At 42.2% G+C, this 16,430-nt stretch overlaps 1 protein-coding gene across 3 annotated transcripts in view; it reads left to right on the top strand.

The window, feature by feature from the left end:
- nek7 (NIMA-related kinase 7) overlaps positions 1-16,430 on the top strand; it is a 57,157-nt gene that overhangs the window by 26,134 nt on the left and 14,593 nt on the right. For all 3 annotated transcript variants that reach the window (XM_063891060.1, XM_063891058.1, XM_063891059.1), the window contains 4 exons: positions 721-783; positions 5,127-5,237; positions 10,130-10,238; positions 11,686-11,793. In XM_063891060.1, the coding sequence (XP_063747130.1) occupies positions 721-783; positions 5,127-5,237; positions 10,130-10,238; positions 11,686-11,793 (391 nt within the window). The remainder of the gene's footprint in view (positions 1-720; positions 784-5,126; positions 5,238-10,129; positions 10,239-11,685; positions 11,794-16,430) is intronic.

The raw sequence follows: 16,430 nt of genomic DNA, 5'->3' as shown, positions 1-16,430 counted from the left end.
GATACCAAGTGCAGCCAAAGTATTCAGCCAGGGAGTTGTTGAACTATTCTTCGCTCTTGCTTTGTTTTTTCTTATGTCCTGTAGAAGAGTTAACCCGAGACAAGTTGTCAGTCTGTCACTAGGCCAACACAAACAGACAGCCAAATATACTCACAGGCAGTTTCACAACAAAACCTCACTCAGCTGCATGCAGTATCTATTCGACTAAAGAAAAAGTCATGAATCCACACACAAACACACACTTGGAAATAGATTGCATGTCAGTAAGCTGAAAAAGACAGAGAAACCGATTCTGTTCTTTTATTTATGAAACAATCGCTGAATTCCATTGTTCTCTTAAGTGCAACATGACGGTGGTGGCTAATCTACCTCAACAATGTGACTCACAGATTCATGCACATACATTCAGTGTTATTCACTGACTTATACACACCCACAGGAGGATATGCTGTTCCGGTTGAGCATGTATACACGTATTCACACACCTCACACACACCTTACACAGGCATATGTTTGTGTTACTCAGTTTTGAAATACCTGTAGTCACTCCAACGCCACCCTCTAGATAACAGCATCCGTGTTTTCGATTTAGTATTTATTTTTTTCCCCTATTTATTTTTTTTTTACATCTCTCCATCTTAGCATTACTTGAATATGTCATAACACCCCTCTCTGTCCTCTCTCTCTTTCTCCCTCTCTCCCCTTTTGATCTCTTGATAGATATTCGACTTGATGGATGCCAAAGCTCGGCAAGATTGCATCAAAGAGATAGATCTCCTTAAGGTAAAGAACCAGAGAGGAGGGAGACGGCGTCATGCGCTGCGCTCTGTTCTCTTAAGGTGCCTCAGCTGAGACCTTCCACCACAGGAAAACAATTGATCTGTGCCAGACGGCTTGGATTTGTGTGTTGATGTGTGTGTGTGTGCGTGCTTCCTTGCATGGTTATGAATGCAGAGGGGTGTTTGAGTATTTGTGTATTTTGCACACCAGTGAGAATGTGAGTGAGTGTGTGAGTGTACAGTACATGTGTATTACTGTCTCCACATGTCTCTAAGCTTTTGTGTGAGCAGGGGTGCATCAGTGTAACATCCCTCCAGGCTCACATTGACTCTTTTTTTTTTAATGCCAAAACTGTTGTTTTTTATCTTTTTTGTAATGTTTAGAGCCGGGCAACAGTGCATCAGCATGGAAATTTAGCAGTCTCCCACATGTGTCTCTTGATATTTTACCTCCTCCCTTTTCGGATTTTTGCTTTAGTTTTTGTCCTTCCCGTTAAGTGGGGCTTTCATTTATCAAACCACCTTAAACATGTGTCAGCTGGGATGCTCTCAAATACTAATGAACAAACTAATGACAGCTTCAATATCTACCCCTGTCTGCCAGATCCGAGATGTGTGTCAGAGCCGTCTGTGTTTGTGGTTTGATTGTGTGTGTGTGTGTGTGTGTGTGTGTGTGTGTGTGTGTGTGTGTGTGTGTGTGTGTGTGTGTGTGTGTGTGTGTGTGTGTGTGTGTGTGTGTGTTGTCCTTGCAGCGTTTCCCACCATATAGGCATCCTTTGTGCGCACGCCGGTGCACTACAGGCAGCTTGTGCACATACACACCATCACACGTACACATTAGTGGAATAAAACAAAACCAATTAGTTTGTACCACTCAATCACATCAGGGAAGGTCCCGGGGCTTTTTTTGCCAATCAAAGACAGCGATACTGGGATGCAGTGGAGACCCTGTAGAGAGCTGTAATCTGAGTAGCAGATCATTGAGTTGACGATAGGAGACAGCGCGGTTCGCCCGGCTCTGTGCCCTAACAGGGGTCAGGGTTAAATCTCATACTGTGCAAACTAAGTTTCCCATTTCCCTTTATGCATTTATTTCTCTCTAATTATTTGGATCCTCGTCCTCCGTACTCTTTTTATGTGCTCACTCCTTGATCTTGTCACTCTTTTTCACCCAGTTTCTATGTCTTTCCATCCATCCCTCCTGATTTCCCTCTCCCTGTTCGTCTCCCCCCCTCAGAGCTTTTTGTTCCCTTCTTTTCATCCTGTAAGCTGATTGCTAGTGAACATGGAAGTTATGCCCTGTCCTGCGCTGCCCAGCCAGCCTGATAATAAAGGGCTGAGTGTGAGAGAGAGACAGTCCTTCTGCCTTATCCCCCCGCTAGACAGGCCAACAGGAGATACAGCCAAATCAGAATAATGAGAGGCACACTGGCATGGACCGACTGGAATGACACACATATACTGGCGCTCAATCTCTCTCTCACACACACACACACACACACACACACACACACACACACACACACACACACACACACACACACACACACACACACACACACACAGTCTTATAGTCATGGCCTCTCAACAGTCGGCCTATTTGTTTGTTTGTCTGTCCGTCTGTGTTTGTGTCTGCTCATTCATCTGTATTTTCCCGTTCTGACATGATGATTTCAACTTCAGAATCTCACTTCTCACTCTGCCCTTTTGTCTAAATCCTCGCTGATAGGAATGTTGTTTGCTGAAATAGCCCGCTCCCTGCCAATCGTCTAGTTTCACCATTCCTGAAATCCCACAGCTGTGAACCCCTCTCGCTAGTGGGTTACTATATAGCCTGGATTATATTCTGGAGACTAATGATGTGCCCTAATCAGCAGTGAGAAGCTGTAATGATGTGTGTGTGTGTGTGTGTGTGTGTGTGTGTGTGTGTGTGTGTGTGTGTGTGTGTGTGTGTGTGTGTGTGTGTGTGTGTGTGTGTGTGTGTGTGTGTGTGTGTGTGTGTGTGTGTGTGTGTGTGTGTGTGTGTGTGTGTGTGTGTGTGTGTGTGTGTGTGTGTGTGTGTGTGTGTGTGTGTGTGTGTGTGTGTGTGTGATTAGATTATACCAGAGGTTTACTGACAAGACAGAGAACTGGCAGCAACTAGCTTCATTTAACCCGATCGCACACTATAAAATCACTTGAATCTTTGGGTTTCCCTGAGAGCCTCTGCATTTATTTTGTTTAACTTTAGCACATATTTACTTTATCTTCTAATGGACAAACAACGCAAAGTTGCGCATCTTCTCATTTTCTTGTTCAGTGACTTAAAAAATGTCAATATGTCGTGCTGCAAAAGGCATTCTTTTGTGCTGGTGATGGACATTGAGATCTGCATCACATTTCTTTGCTGAAAGACACTCGCTCATTAAATGATCTTTAATATCCTTGATCATTTTTTATTAGCATGTCATTCCATTTGAAAGAACACTTGGTACCACTTTACAATAAGACCCTTATAAAAAATTCATAAAGGGTTTATAATTAGGTTGTCAACACTTTATTAATCATTAAGAACCATTTATAAACCAGTTCTAACATAGTTTTGATACATCAACACAGACTCACTATTTGGCAAGATGACTAAGCCTTATATTGGCTGCCTAGCTTACTTCACCGTCTTCATCAGCTAACATCCTTGGTATCTGTGGTACACTGAGTTGATTCTCCCCCCATCCATCTTGATGTTTCTTGGCATCGAAGTAAGCTAAGTAACCAATATAAGGCTTAGCAGTGAAGGTGAATGTGGGCTCACTATTTGGCAAGCAACCGGTCCTGTTTATCTCTTGTCTTATAAAAGCTTATTAATGATTTATTAAGTGTTCACAACCTAATTAATAAATGAATAAGGGTAGTCTTATTGTAAGGTGGTACTGAACACAACTTTTCACGGTTCATTTTATACCATCAGATTGCATTAGTCAGTATTCTTTGAAACACATCACCAGCTCACCAAATATATCACATAGAGTTTTGCATGATTAAGTAATTACACACGCTGGTGGGTCTCAGCCAGCTTGTGTAATTACATAATTATGCAAGACTATGTGATATCCCAATGAAGGATCGTTGTGTTGCATCCATCATTTACATAAACATCTGCATGTGAACATATCTCTTTATTTCTGTGTATCCTGTGCCTGAGGTTCAAGTAGTGGAAGTGGCGTGGGATGGGGGGTGGGTGAAGTGGGGGGGGTGGGGTTGGGGGGGGGACTTGTCAACACTCCCTGGCTGTGCTACAGTGTGGAGCCGTGCAGAACTGCCACTCTGAGCCAAAAATACATCTGGCAAGAGAGGACAGGGGAGGGAGAAGGAAAGATGGAGACATGAGGAAGGGAAAGAGAGCGCGAATGGGGAAGGGGATGGTGGAGGGATGCAGAGACGGAGTGGAGAGTGTAGTGTTGCGTAGTGTACTGTACTGCGCTCTTCTCGGCATCATCCGGAGCATGAACATTTCTTTAATCACAGCAGAGAAAGCAGAGCGGAGCCGAGGAGAGGACGCGTGTCACACTGCTCCGTCTGCTCTCATCACGCCCCCCCCCCCCCCCGCCCCACACTACATTGCCATGCCACACAGCTCCATGTCTCCTGCTCTCCACATATCACTATCCCCCCCCCTTCTCTAACTCTGCTCATCTTATCCCTCTGCTGCTCCTTTTTTCCTACCTCACCTTTTGTTCTCGTTCCCTACCTCTTCACCCTGCCCTGTCTCCATCATTCTTTTGCTTGTCTGTGTCACTGTGTCATTTGTTTCTTTCCCTTCATTGCGCCTCTCTCCCTCCCTCCCCTTTTTTTCTTCTTGCTCTGGATGGATAGAGACTTTTTGTTTACTACAGGGAATGCTGTTCCTGCCTTATTGACCAACCAACAGGAAGGAATCTCAGCCAGAGATGAGCCTGGGATGCTTGTTTTTCTGACTGCCAGCCATGTCAGCCTGTCAGGCGTGTGTGTGTGTGTGTGTCTGTGTTTCACACATGGGTTGTTGTCATCACAGACAGAGGGATTGTTGTGACATCTCATCCGGCTTTGTCACATTGAAGGACAAAAGTGTCTCATTATGTCCACACTTACCAAATATGGATACCAAATTTAGTTTTTGTTTTAATGGTGATGAAAGTACAGTGGAGTCCAAAACTCCTTACATGAACCTTGTTTATTTATCAGCTGAATCAATTGTTTGTCAACTTAGCAATAAAATGAAGCTGTCTGTAGCTTTTTCAATTCATGACTTAAACATTTGCATCAGATAGTTTGACAATGGAAGCCCTTTCCTTGTTCATGACCATGACATGCCATTTTTTTCTCCCACAGCAACTGAACCACCCCAATGTGATAAAATACCATGCGTCTTTTATTGAAGACAACGAGCTGAACATAGTCCTGGAGCTGGCAGATGCAGGGGACCTCTCGCGGATGATCAAGGTAAGGAATCACAACCATGATCCTTTATAACAATAGCCCACTTTCAAACCCTCTATTGATTCTTCAAATACAGATTTCTTACCCTTTTTTTTTGTGTTGATGAAATCTTCAAGTAAGCCTTAGTGGGAACACAACTAAACTGTCTTGGTTTCAGATATACCAAAGATCCAATAAGAAAGATGTAGTATATATCACACATTTGGTGTCAAAAGGAATGCTGGCAAGGAGGCAGCAGACGGCTGACGTGGCCTTTAATAAATGAAGGAATGCTCGCAGTCGGTCAGTGGTTTGTGGTTTTTACAGGATTTTTATTACCTGGACACTGAGTCAATCTGACTCATCCATTCAATGTTGAAACCAAAAACCAACTAATATAAGGCCTCCCACAACCTCCCTTAATCCCAGCAGTCTCCAGACTGAGAGAGGGAAGTTGTTAAGAATCAAGCAATGATTAATGCTCATAAAGTGCCAGCATGTGTTGTTTGTAGGGGGTATGGGAAAAAATACTCCGCTTATTTGGCTTTCATCTTACGTTTTTCCTTATGTTTTACATATTAAATCTTGAGGTGAGATCTTTCCAAGAGCTGTAATCTGAGGTTATATTATAATGAAGGAATTTGGGCAGCTTGATGTTTAAATAGTTTTTCCCCTCCTGAACATTGCTATTTTGCTACACTAAAGAAGCCTGTGTATATTTATTATCTTGAGAAAAAGAGATGTAATAATTCAGTGGTTTTAACCAGTAAAGTCAATATTTTGTTGACACACTGCCCGGCCAAAAAAAAGGTCACAAGCCTGTAGGGGGCAGTGCTATGATCTGGGGTTGCTGCAGTTGGTCTGGTCTACGTTCAGCAACGTTATGTGCCCAAAGATTGAGGTCAGCTGACTACCTGAATATACTGAATGACCAGGTTATTCCATCAATGGATTTTTTCTTCCCTGATGGCACGGGCATGTTCCAAGATGACAATGCCAGGATCCATCGGGCTCCAATTGTGAAAGAGTGGTTCAGGGAGCATGAGACATCATTTTCACATATGGATTGGCCACCACAGAGTCCAGACCTGAACCCGATTGTGAATCTTTGGGATGTGCTGGAGAAGACTTTGCAGTGGTCCGAATCTCCCGTCATCAATACAAGATCAAAAGAAAAATGAATGCAGCTCTGGACAGATATAAATGTTGTGACATTGCAGAAGCTTGTGGAAATGATGCCACAGCGAATGCGTGCCATAACCAAAGCTAAAGGCGGTCCAACGAATATTAGAGTGTGTGACCTTTTTTTTGGCCGGGCAGTGTATAAACACATGTCTATGTGAATAAATAACATAATTTGCGACGTTGAGCCATATGAATGTGTAGAGTTGACCGTATCTTTGACCCATACCGACAAGGCGTTTTGTGGAGAGAATTTGTTGTAAAGATTGGAGCAGAAGGAATAGCATTATTCAAAGATGGGTTGCGATTACAACCCAGGCTCGCCCTGTTATTCGGCTTTGAGTTAGACCAAACCCCCAGTTATTCTAAAAACCTGCCAGTATAGCAAATTAGTGGTGTGCATATAAAAAGCCCGGTCTTCTCCCATGCATAAATGATGCCGCAGCGCTGTATCGGCACAGCTCGACAAGCTGTTTGCAGTCATACTCAGCAGCCCCACATCCGCACAGTTCAACACAGCAAATTAGGAGAGGCGAGGATTAGTGGTACAAGAGAGTGAACATGGCAGGCTCAGCACACACTAACATATATCCGGTATATCCAGTACACACACACACACACACAGACACACACACACAATCACTACATACATACGGTACAGACAAGAATGTGTTGGCACAACCATAGAATAAGAAACTCACACAGATGTTAAGAGATGGACTTAAGAGACATATGGTATGAACCAGTTAGCGTCTCTGCTATGTTAGCTTAGCATTCAGGCTGTGTCACCTCATAGCTACTGACAGCATACAGTCATAAACACAGGACACGCCCCTCCTCCTCACCGTTTGTGTCCTTCCCAGTTCTAAAGGATTTGTTTTTCTAACCGTGGCAGTCCAGAGGTGTGTGCCATGTATAAGCCTCCCCCCCCCCCCCCCCAGGCTGTAACGTGAAGTAAACACATTCGAACAGTGTGCCATATGTAAAACAGACCCCCCCCCCCCTTAGGATACATGAATTTAACATTTTTTATTCTTTTTGATTTTTCATCCTCCACACCGCTCTCTCCTCCCTTTTTTCTCCCCCTCCCTCAATCTCTATAACTCTCTCTCTGACCACCTCAGAATTCAAATGAAATCAAATGGTCCTTGATTTGCATGCACTTACAGAATATTGCATGTGCAGTGTTTGCTGTTAAAGGCATGGAGAAGAGGAGGGTGGTGGTGTTGGTGGGTGTCTATGTGCTTCCCCATTGACATCAAACGGTCCTCTGATATGGAAATTGGAGGGCAAGGGAAGAATGGCTTCTCACTGAGGCTTTGTTTGGATGTAGGCCAAGGTCTATCCCTCCTTCTCCATCTACCTTCCTCCATCCCTCTCTTTCTCTCATACCTTCCTTCATGTTCTGTATCTCTTACCTCACCTATAACCTAGATTCTTTATCGTACTTCATTCCAAACAGTATTTTCACTTTTTCCTGTCTCCCCATCCATCTCCCTTTCTGAATCTTTTCTTTTCGCTCTTTCTGTCTCTTTCACGTTGTTTTCTAGGGCTCTGCGCCAGTAATTCAAACATGTCTCCCCCTTGACCCCTGACCATGCTAGAGACGACAGGTTATTCTATTTCTATAATAAACAAACCGTGTTCCTGCTATATACTAACCTAATGTAGGGGTTACATGTTGTAGCCTCATTAGGAGAACACTCTGGATGGTAAAAGAGGAAACATGGTGACGCAGGAAGACACTTTCACAAGTTTCAATTCTGTCGATAATCATTTTTGAGGTTGCATTTTGCAGTGTTGCTTAGCAATTATCTCTCAGAATGTGTTACAGTAGTTATGGTAAGAGCACTTTTGTAACACAGTTCCCCTTGCTAACGTAGTTTTCCTGTTTGTAGTGTAGGTAATCATTATTTTGCAGTATGTTATAATATAAATATACCATAATGTGGCAGATTAGGTTAATCCATAGAAACATGAAAAGCAGTGGCGGTGCGTCAATAGTGGGCGCTTGGGCGCCGCCCACCCTGACTTTTTGAGTTAAAAAACGTTATATATACAACATAATTGAAATAAGAAATGTACCGTGTTTATGGGTTAAATGTGTATGGGAGACCACTGTCAAGAACCGCTAAAATGTGTCCGGACATAATATATTGCCATTCGTCTTTTCTGAGAATAGGCAGGTCGGCTACCGTCCGTGGGCGCCGATAACATGGGAGTCTATGGGAGAGCTTATACTTTTCTCAGTCATTTTAGCAAGGATAGCTTTTCATTGGGGGATGAAACTTAGATCTGTGGGCGCAAATCTTTGCGCCCACAGCCAATGGCATTGTTTCTTAGTTCAATGTGACATTCTTAGATACGCGATTGGACTATTTCGGCGAATCAGCATCGTTATCATTCCCTAACCACAAGCGTAAAGAGCAGCACCGTAGCTAGCTGAAACTTAGATTGAGTGAATATGGCGACATCGATGGCTGAGAACTCCGTGCAAGCTCTACTTAAAACACCGTTTCATCGACTATCAGATGTCGAAAAGAAGAAATTGAAAGACTTGGGACCCGAGCGTCCGGATTTAAACATTCAACAGACGACCACTGATCGCGGGAGAACCTACACTCGGACTTTCTCCTCAAACTTGTATGCTAAGCGGAATTGGTTAGCTGGTTGTACAGTGAGCAATGCCTTTTTTTGTTTCCCTTGTCTGTTATTTCAAAGTCCTGGGACTGAAACACTTTGGACTACAACCGGGATGAAGGATCTAAAGCACTTCACACAAAAATGTAAGAAGCACGAATGTGGCCGCAGCCACCTAACCAACTGTCTTAAGCTAAACCTCTAAAAAAGTGCTATTTAAACCGTGCCACCCAACTGCGCCCCCCCCCAAAAAAAATTCACCAGCCGCCACTGATGAAAAGGTTTTAATTGATTGAAGTCAAGGTAAAATGTCAGTGGACCCAAGACGTTTAAGGTCTTATTTCTCTTGTTACTTAGGCGTAGCTTATGTATTGTTGCTCTTAATATACATTTTTCAAGGTAAGATTCTCTAAAATTGTGTTAAATGCTTGATTTCTAATTTAAGGACAGGACTCTCGTCAAACGTAGTCTTTCTCACTGCTGTTTGAAGGAAGACTTCCCATACAAACTTGCTGATTATAGCCACTGTCAATCAAAAATGCATTAGGCCTAAGTTGTCATGTCTTATGTCGAGTCTGTCACCATCGTGGCTTCTCTGGGGATAGACAGAGCTCTTGATGATACAACACAACTTCCCCCCAGATTAAATAAATAAACCAAAAACAACTGTGACCACTGTGCCACTGAAAGCTGTACCTAAAAAGAATAGCTGTATGCCAGATGGGGGAGTTTGGGAAGTTGCCACAAATGTATTTTCTCTGTTCCTGAGAATGCATGTGCTTTCTATTGAAGGCCATAGAGAAAATGAGCCAATGCTTGGTTAGGAGGGGACCGGCTGGAGGAGAAGGGTCTGGGTTCCATTAGCTGTGGAGTCAGAGCTAGGGACTGTGGCTGGGGATGCGTGCTGTACACACACACACACACACACACACACACACACACACACACACACACACACACACACACACTTCTACCATTCCATGCCACACACAACATTTTCCCACTCCTATTAAAATATTTGACCTGTTCCTTCTTTCAGGTTGGCTAGTGTTGCTTTCTGATTTGGTCTGTGTCTGATTGTGTTTACTCTACAGCACTTTAAGAAGCAGAGGAGGCTCATCCCAGAGAGAACGGTGTGGAAGTACTTCGTCCAGCTCTGCAGTGCGCTCGAACACATGCACTCCCGGAGAGTCATGCACAGAGGTACCGCTGATACACACATACTGTACATTTACATACACACCCACACCTATTAGTTAAACAGGGAAATTGGCTTATTTGTGTATTAAAAGTTTGATTATCATATAATTATTGAGCCACAATTCAAGTTTTAACAACGATTTTTGAGTATTAATGGAAGATACATAATAGTTTGGAGACTATTACAACCTTTTTTATAAAGTGATAGTTTGAGCAAACCCCAAAGAGATGGCATTGAAACCATTTGAGCAGCTTACTTCCACATAAATGTACTTGTGCCAAGCCTTAATCACGGACTTTCTAAAGGGACACATTTGCTGGCATGGCGGTATCAGCAAGCTAACAAACTAGCCAGCTGTCCGCTAGTTTGCTTGATAATTTCACCACTTCTTAATGCGAACAATAACCTCATCCCGGGGCATCGTGTTTCAAAGGTGAGGGTTACCCAACAGGTATTGCTTACAACACTATCAACACTATTATTGTTCACTCTGTCTGGCTGTGTACTGCTGCTTTCCTGTTAACAGAAAAATCTTACAAAACGTTTAGCACGGCCTCTTAGAAATTAAAAACTGGTTACAAACTAAACATGAACTGAGTGAATTTTCAGTTTGATCGTCCTAGCTGCATATGACAGGAGGCTTAAGTGTGGTGTTAAACAACACGAAGACCAGGGAACACAGTGTTTATGGGCCCATATGCCCTGTCAATTCAAGTCCTGGATTCACACACACACACACACACACACACACACACACACACACACACACACACACACACACACACACACACACACACACCTACAGGTGGTGTACTTCCGTTGGCTGACTCTGATTAGGGCACAGGGACACTAATGAACCCTGAGCTCTGGTCTTTAATGACCACTTAACAGAGGCCGCCTATTCAAAAGCCGCTTACAATTATATTAGAGCTCTACATTTCAAAGGCTCATGCAGGTCACATTAACATGATTTTAGGAAAAAGGAACAGAAATGGTTGGGATACGTCCACATTAACTAAAATTAATATTTTCAATAATATCTTTTTGCATGTTATTGTCCTGTTTTCTGAGCAAAGACCAGTTAATCTAAACAGTTTCTTTATTTTCAATTTTATAAATGCATTCTACTATTTCAATATTAGTACAGACAATTTATGTATCCAACAAACAAACGAAATCAGAAGAAGCAGGAGGGCAGAAAGCATAGCTCATAGAGAAAATAGCCGCCCCATTAGTCATCCAGTTGCAGGATAAATCAGTAAATAAATACACACACAATAAACAGAATTCTATATATAAATACATATGTACACATTAACTTGTGCTATATTTTGTTAATGATCATGTCGCTATACTGAAGTCGAATTGTTGCCCCTCAAACGTTGTCATGTAAAATAAGGTATTTTAGCCCTTTTGAATCTGCATTGAATTGCTCCCTTTCCTCTTCAGATATCAAGCCAGCCAATGTATTCATCACAGCAACAGGAGTAGTGAAACTTGGAGACTTGGGCCTGGGACGATTCTTCAGCTCCAAAACAACGGCCGCTCACTCACTAGGTAATTTGCAACAGTCTGTACACATGTGGATACACACACTTGAACACATGCTCTTTACTCACTCATGAACACACAAATGCACACTCAGACACTTTTAGTCGCAGCGGTCCCCAGTAATAATCACCCAATGTTGGATGTGTTTCATTAGGCATGGTGAGCCCAGAGCCATGTGTCATGTAGTCATGCAGCCTCGCCACGTCTGTGCCCGCCCCTTCATAGGCCACTTAGCCACTTCCTGTTGCCTCGACCTTTAAACCTAACACAGATGAAGACTTAACAGAGACCTTCGACACACAGCTTTGATTGTGACTGTGAGCCATAAAACAAGCTAGCCAACTTTACAATGCGGGTTACTGTTGGCATTGATAGGTGTGTTTGTCACTTCTAGGAAGTCAAATGATATAGTATTTGTCATGATTTTTTGTTCAAAGAAGCGATAATTGTGCATTAGGCTTATTTTAAGAAATATAAGTGTTTTAAAACTAACAAACTGAATGGTACCACATGTTCATGCTTTCTTTAAGGCGAAAGGTGTTAATGACTTCGGCCTTTACTGAAAATCTTTAGGAGTCAGGCCTGTTACCTCAAGAAGAGTGTGAAACAACAAGTGATTATTAATTTCCAAGGAAATTATTCATTATCCTTCCAGTGGTAAACTATATCTTGCCTCAATTTACTGGAAACATGAGTTTTAACACAAATACAGAGAGAGACTCGCATACACACACACCCTTCCAGGGGTGTCCTAGTGTTCAAAACACAAATGTACCGATCAACAATTTGCCTTTCTCACTTTGCCCTATTTTAAAGCTTCTTTTCTCCTCGTCTTTTTTTGTAATCCATAACAACACTTCAACCTTTCTACATTTTTCTCAATAGCAGCATCAGTGAAAAATGCTGACACACAAGCAGCATTTAAAATATATATCTCTGTGTTTCTCATAAACACTGGCTACCTTTTTTAATTCCAACAAAAACATGTCCATTGGTTAAAAAAAAAGTTCGATCGACACACTAGTTATTCTGACACATTTTTTATTTAGTGTAACTGATGGCAACTGTACAAACAAAGGAGCGAGCTGTAATTGCATTTTGTATATCATTTTTTTAATCAGGTGTCTGGTTTATATAAAACACAAACACATTTGCATACTGAACATTTCTGTACACATTCTGAAACTTTCGAGCCGACTTCCCTTGGTAAACTATTCATCTTTTTAAAATGAATGTCTCTAGTTCACTAGCGATGTACTTAAGCTGTTGCACATTCAGTTTTATACAGTACAATGTGGCACACACACCCAACCACCCCTGGACGGTTTCAGCTGCTTCGTAGATTGGAAAATGTAGAAAAATGATTCCAGAGACCAATATAAACGCTGTCATTCACACCATCTCACTTCGCCTATCTCAAACTGTTATTACCACAAACAGCGTGCTATTCTCAGCCGCTGTACAGCAGTGGCCCAGCCGTTTGAGAGAGTGTGAATCACATGATCTGCTGAACAGTAGCCCTATCATCTAAGCAGCCTGCAGTGCCAGCAGAGTGGAGTGAAAGCTTCTGTGATTGCTCATTAAAGGTTGAGTCCACAGCACCCTCTTTAGGCGGACAAAAGAGAGGCAGCCCCATGAGCACAGGGTACCAGAATCCTGTCATTATTCATCTGAAGCAATCAGGACTGCCTCATTAACCTCCAGAAAACAACAAAAATCACAGGATTACATTTGTTAAAGTCATATGTGACGCAGATGCATTTAATTTAAAACAATTAATCCTCCTAATATTTACTCGCCACAAAATAGACAGGCGACTTCTGCTTACAACATTTTGCAATGGTGCATTTTCTAAATATTTTGTAATTTTCTAAGAATATTTTAACTGACAATGTATTTGTGCCGATAATGTCCCTGGGTTAGCTCAACCTGTCGACACAAGGGACTCGGAGTGCGTCATCCTCCTGTCCTCTGTCCCTGACTTTCCCCTTGACATTTCTTGCAGTTTCTTTCAAAAGCAAATCTCCTCTCTGTCTTTTTATTTGTCACATATCCTTCCCTGCTCCTGCTTTTTCTCTACTTTACTTGTCCCTGCTTCTCCTTCCCTCTCTCCCTCCCTCTGGTGCTTTGACTTTTAGTCAGAGAGAAAAGACAGAGGTTGGGCTGAATGGAAGAAAGAGATACGGTGAGCAAACTAGAGCTGGAGAATGGAAAACGGCTAACGGAGTGAGTGAGTGAGAGTGAAGTGGAAGAGAGGTGAAAGAAATATGTCGGAAAAAAAGGATAAGTAATAAAAGAACTGGTGACAAAGAATAAGAAGGGTAGAGTGTGTTGGGTGCAGAGAGAGATATAGAGATATATATATATATATAGAGAGAGAGAGAGAGAGAGAGAGAGAGAAATATGACAATGACAAAAAATGGAGGACAAAAAGGAAAGCAAGAGAGAGAAAGAGGAATGGAAGGAAAGTGTGTGTGTCTGTGTGTGTTATCATTTGCAAGTGTGGGTCTGTAATGAGCCCAGCCACCCAGCTGAACAGTGTAGCAGGGTGGTGGAGATGAGATGGAGGTCCAGGCATACAGCCTGTCAGCTACTAGGCTTTCAACTGAGCTGCTCAGCAGCCAACACACACACACGCACACACACACACACACACACACACACACACACACACACACACACACACACTCTCACACACACACATGGTTAGTTTTGTGTCTTTTACGCACTCACTGAAAGACTCTTAGTGTCTTTATCTCCTGTACAGTTATATGTATGCTCAAAGACACATGTGCATATCCTTATGGGCTTATATGCAGAGGCAGATGATCTTGAACATACAGATTTGCAGCATACACTCAGTGACGCATACACATCCACCCCTATGTGTCACAAGACTGACAAATACACACACAAGCATGCAAAAGACACACTCAGTGGTGAGGATGGCTATAGCACTTGCCATAACCCTGGCAAGGGTTGGATGAAAGAGAAACAGAATAAAGCTGATGAAATCGTTGGAGGAATGATGGACTAGCCAATTGGCAGTAATAAGTAGTATAATATATCTGTAATTAACACCTGTAATGAGAGAGGTGTTAACGATGAGTACCAGGGAAAGGGAGGAAAAGGAAAGAAGAGAGGAGGAGGAGGGAGAACAAAATGGAAGCAGAAAGACTTCAGGGAGGCTGGTGTTGAAAATAATTATGACTATTTCAACATGTATATAAAGACTTCTTTTAAAGGCAAGCAAGCAAACCCTGAAACAGAGAGGGTTATGCGGAAAGCCAAATGGGGGTGAGGGGTGAGCAGCCCATATATAACACCAAGAACAACATAATGGGAATATAGGGGAATATAACACCTTCTGACTACAGATGAAGTCTTTGCTGCTACCTACAACTTTACATCTCAGTGGTCAGAACACCAAAGAGCACAGGTTTGTGATCTCTGCACTTTGTCTGAATAAGAGTTTAAATCATAGCCTTTGAGATTACAGCAACATGTTGCTTGCTGCTAAAAAATGCTGAACTGGTAATGAACCAAAGATTAATGAACTTTATATTAAATGTATCACAATGTTTAAATGGCTAGTAAGCGCTTTAAAAATGAATGGTTGGTATGAAAACTGCAGCCTGAATCAATCCATGTATTTGAAAGATCACTAATGTTGTTCGTTTAACATCACATTCAGAAGGGGTTAGAAGTGTTTTCATTTTTTTTATATTGGATGGCATCTCACCTCCTATATAACAACGATTACCCTGTTACGCACAGAATACACTGTTGTCACAGCCATTCACAATAATGGAAATCAATCCCAACATGACTTTCAATTTATTTGCATGAATAAGTAATGTGCCCTTGATTTAGCATGCAGTAGGAGCCTCAGCCCAGCGCCGCCGCCTTCCTATTTCTATGCCACTATTAGCATAAGAGAGGCTGATTCTTATTAATCAACTAATAATGAATGTTAGGGGAGCTTGTTCAGAACGCACTATTAGACCTCACACACACACACACACACACACACACACACACACACACACACACACACACACACACACACACACACACACACAATACCAACCTGATGACCAATTAAAACAGCATTCCCCTGTTTCTTCTTCCACTTGCTCTCTCTTGTGTATTCTCTGCCTTTGCAGATGATTATTTTTGGAATGACAGGTAACATTTCATTATTCAACATTGCAAATTTAAGATAAAAGCTTTTTCTCAACCCAATTAGATCCAAAATTAAAAATGCTAGCTTTTATTTCATTCCCATGCACTTGAAATCTAATAGCCCCGTGTGTGTGTGTGTGTGTGTGTGTGTGTGTGTGTGTGTGTGTGTGTGTGTGTGTGTGTGTGTGTGTGTGTGTGTGTGCGTATGTGCGTATGTGCGTGTGTGTGCATGTGCGTATGTGCGTATGTGCGTGCTGCTGGTCAGTGTGTATTTATGTTCCTACCATTTTTCCTGCTAGACAACTTTTCTCCTGAGTTCTATCCACTCTTCCTCATAGCTCTATCTAGCCATTTTCCCAGTGCACAATTTGTATTTACGCTAGGGGCAAGACTGTCTGGATTTGGTTATTTAAAAAAAACTATTCTGGGAAGGAACAAAAGAACACAATTCAATACAT

This window comes from Eleginops maclovinus, chromosome 9 (assembly GCF_036324505.1).
Source record: "Eleginops maclovinus isolate JMC-PN-2008 ecotype Puerto Natales chromosome 9, JC_Emac_rtc_rv5, whole genome shotgun sequence".
Lineage (NCBI taxonomy): Eukaryota > Metazoa > Chordata > Actinopteri > Perciformes > Eleginopidae > Eleginops > Eleginops maclovinus.
The sequence above is the reverse complement of the archived record's forward strand: the minus strand, read 5'-3'. Positions and strand labels throughout refer to the sequence as shown.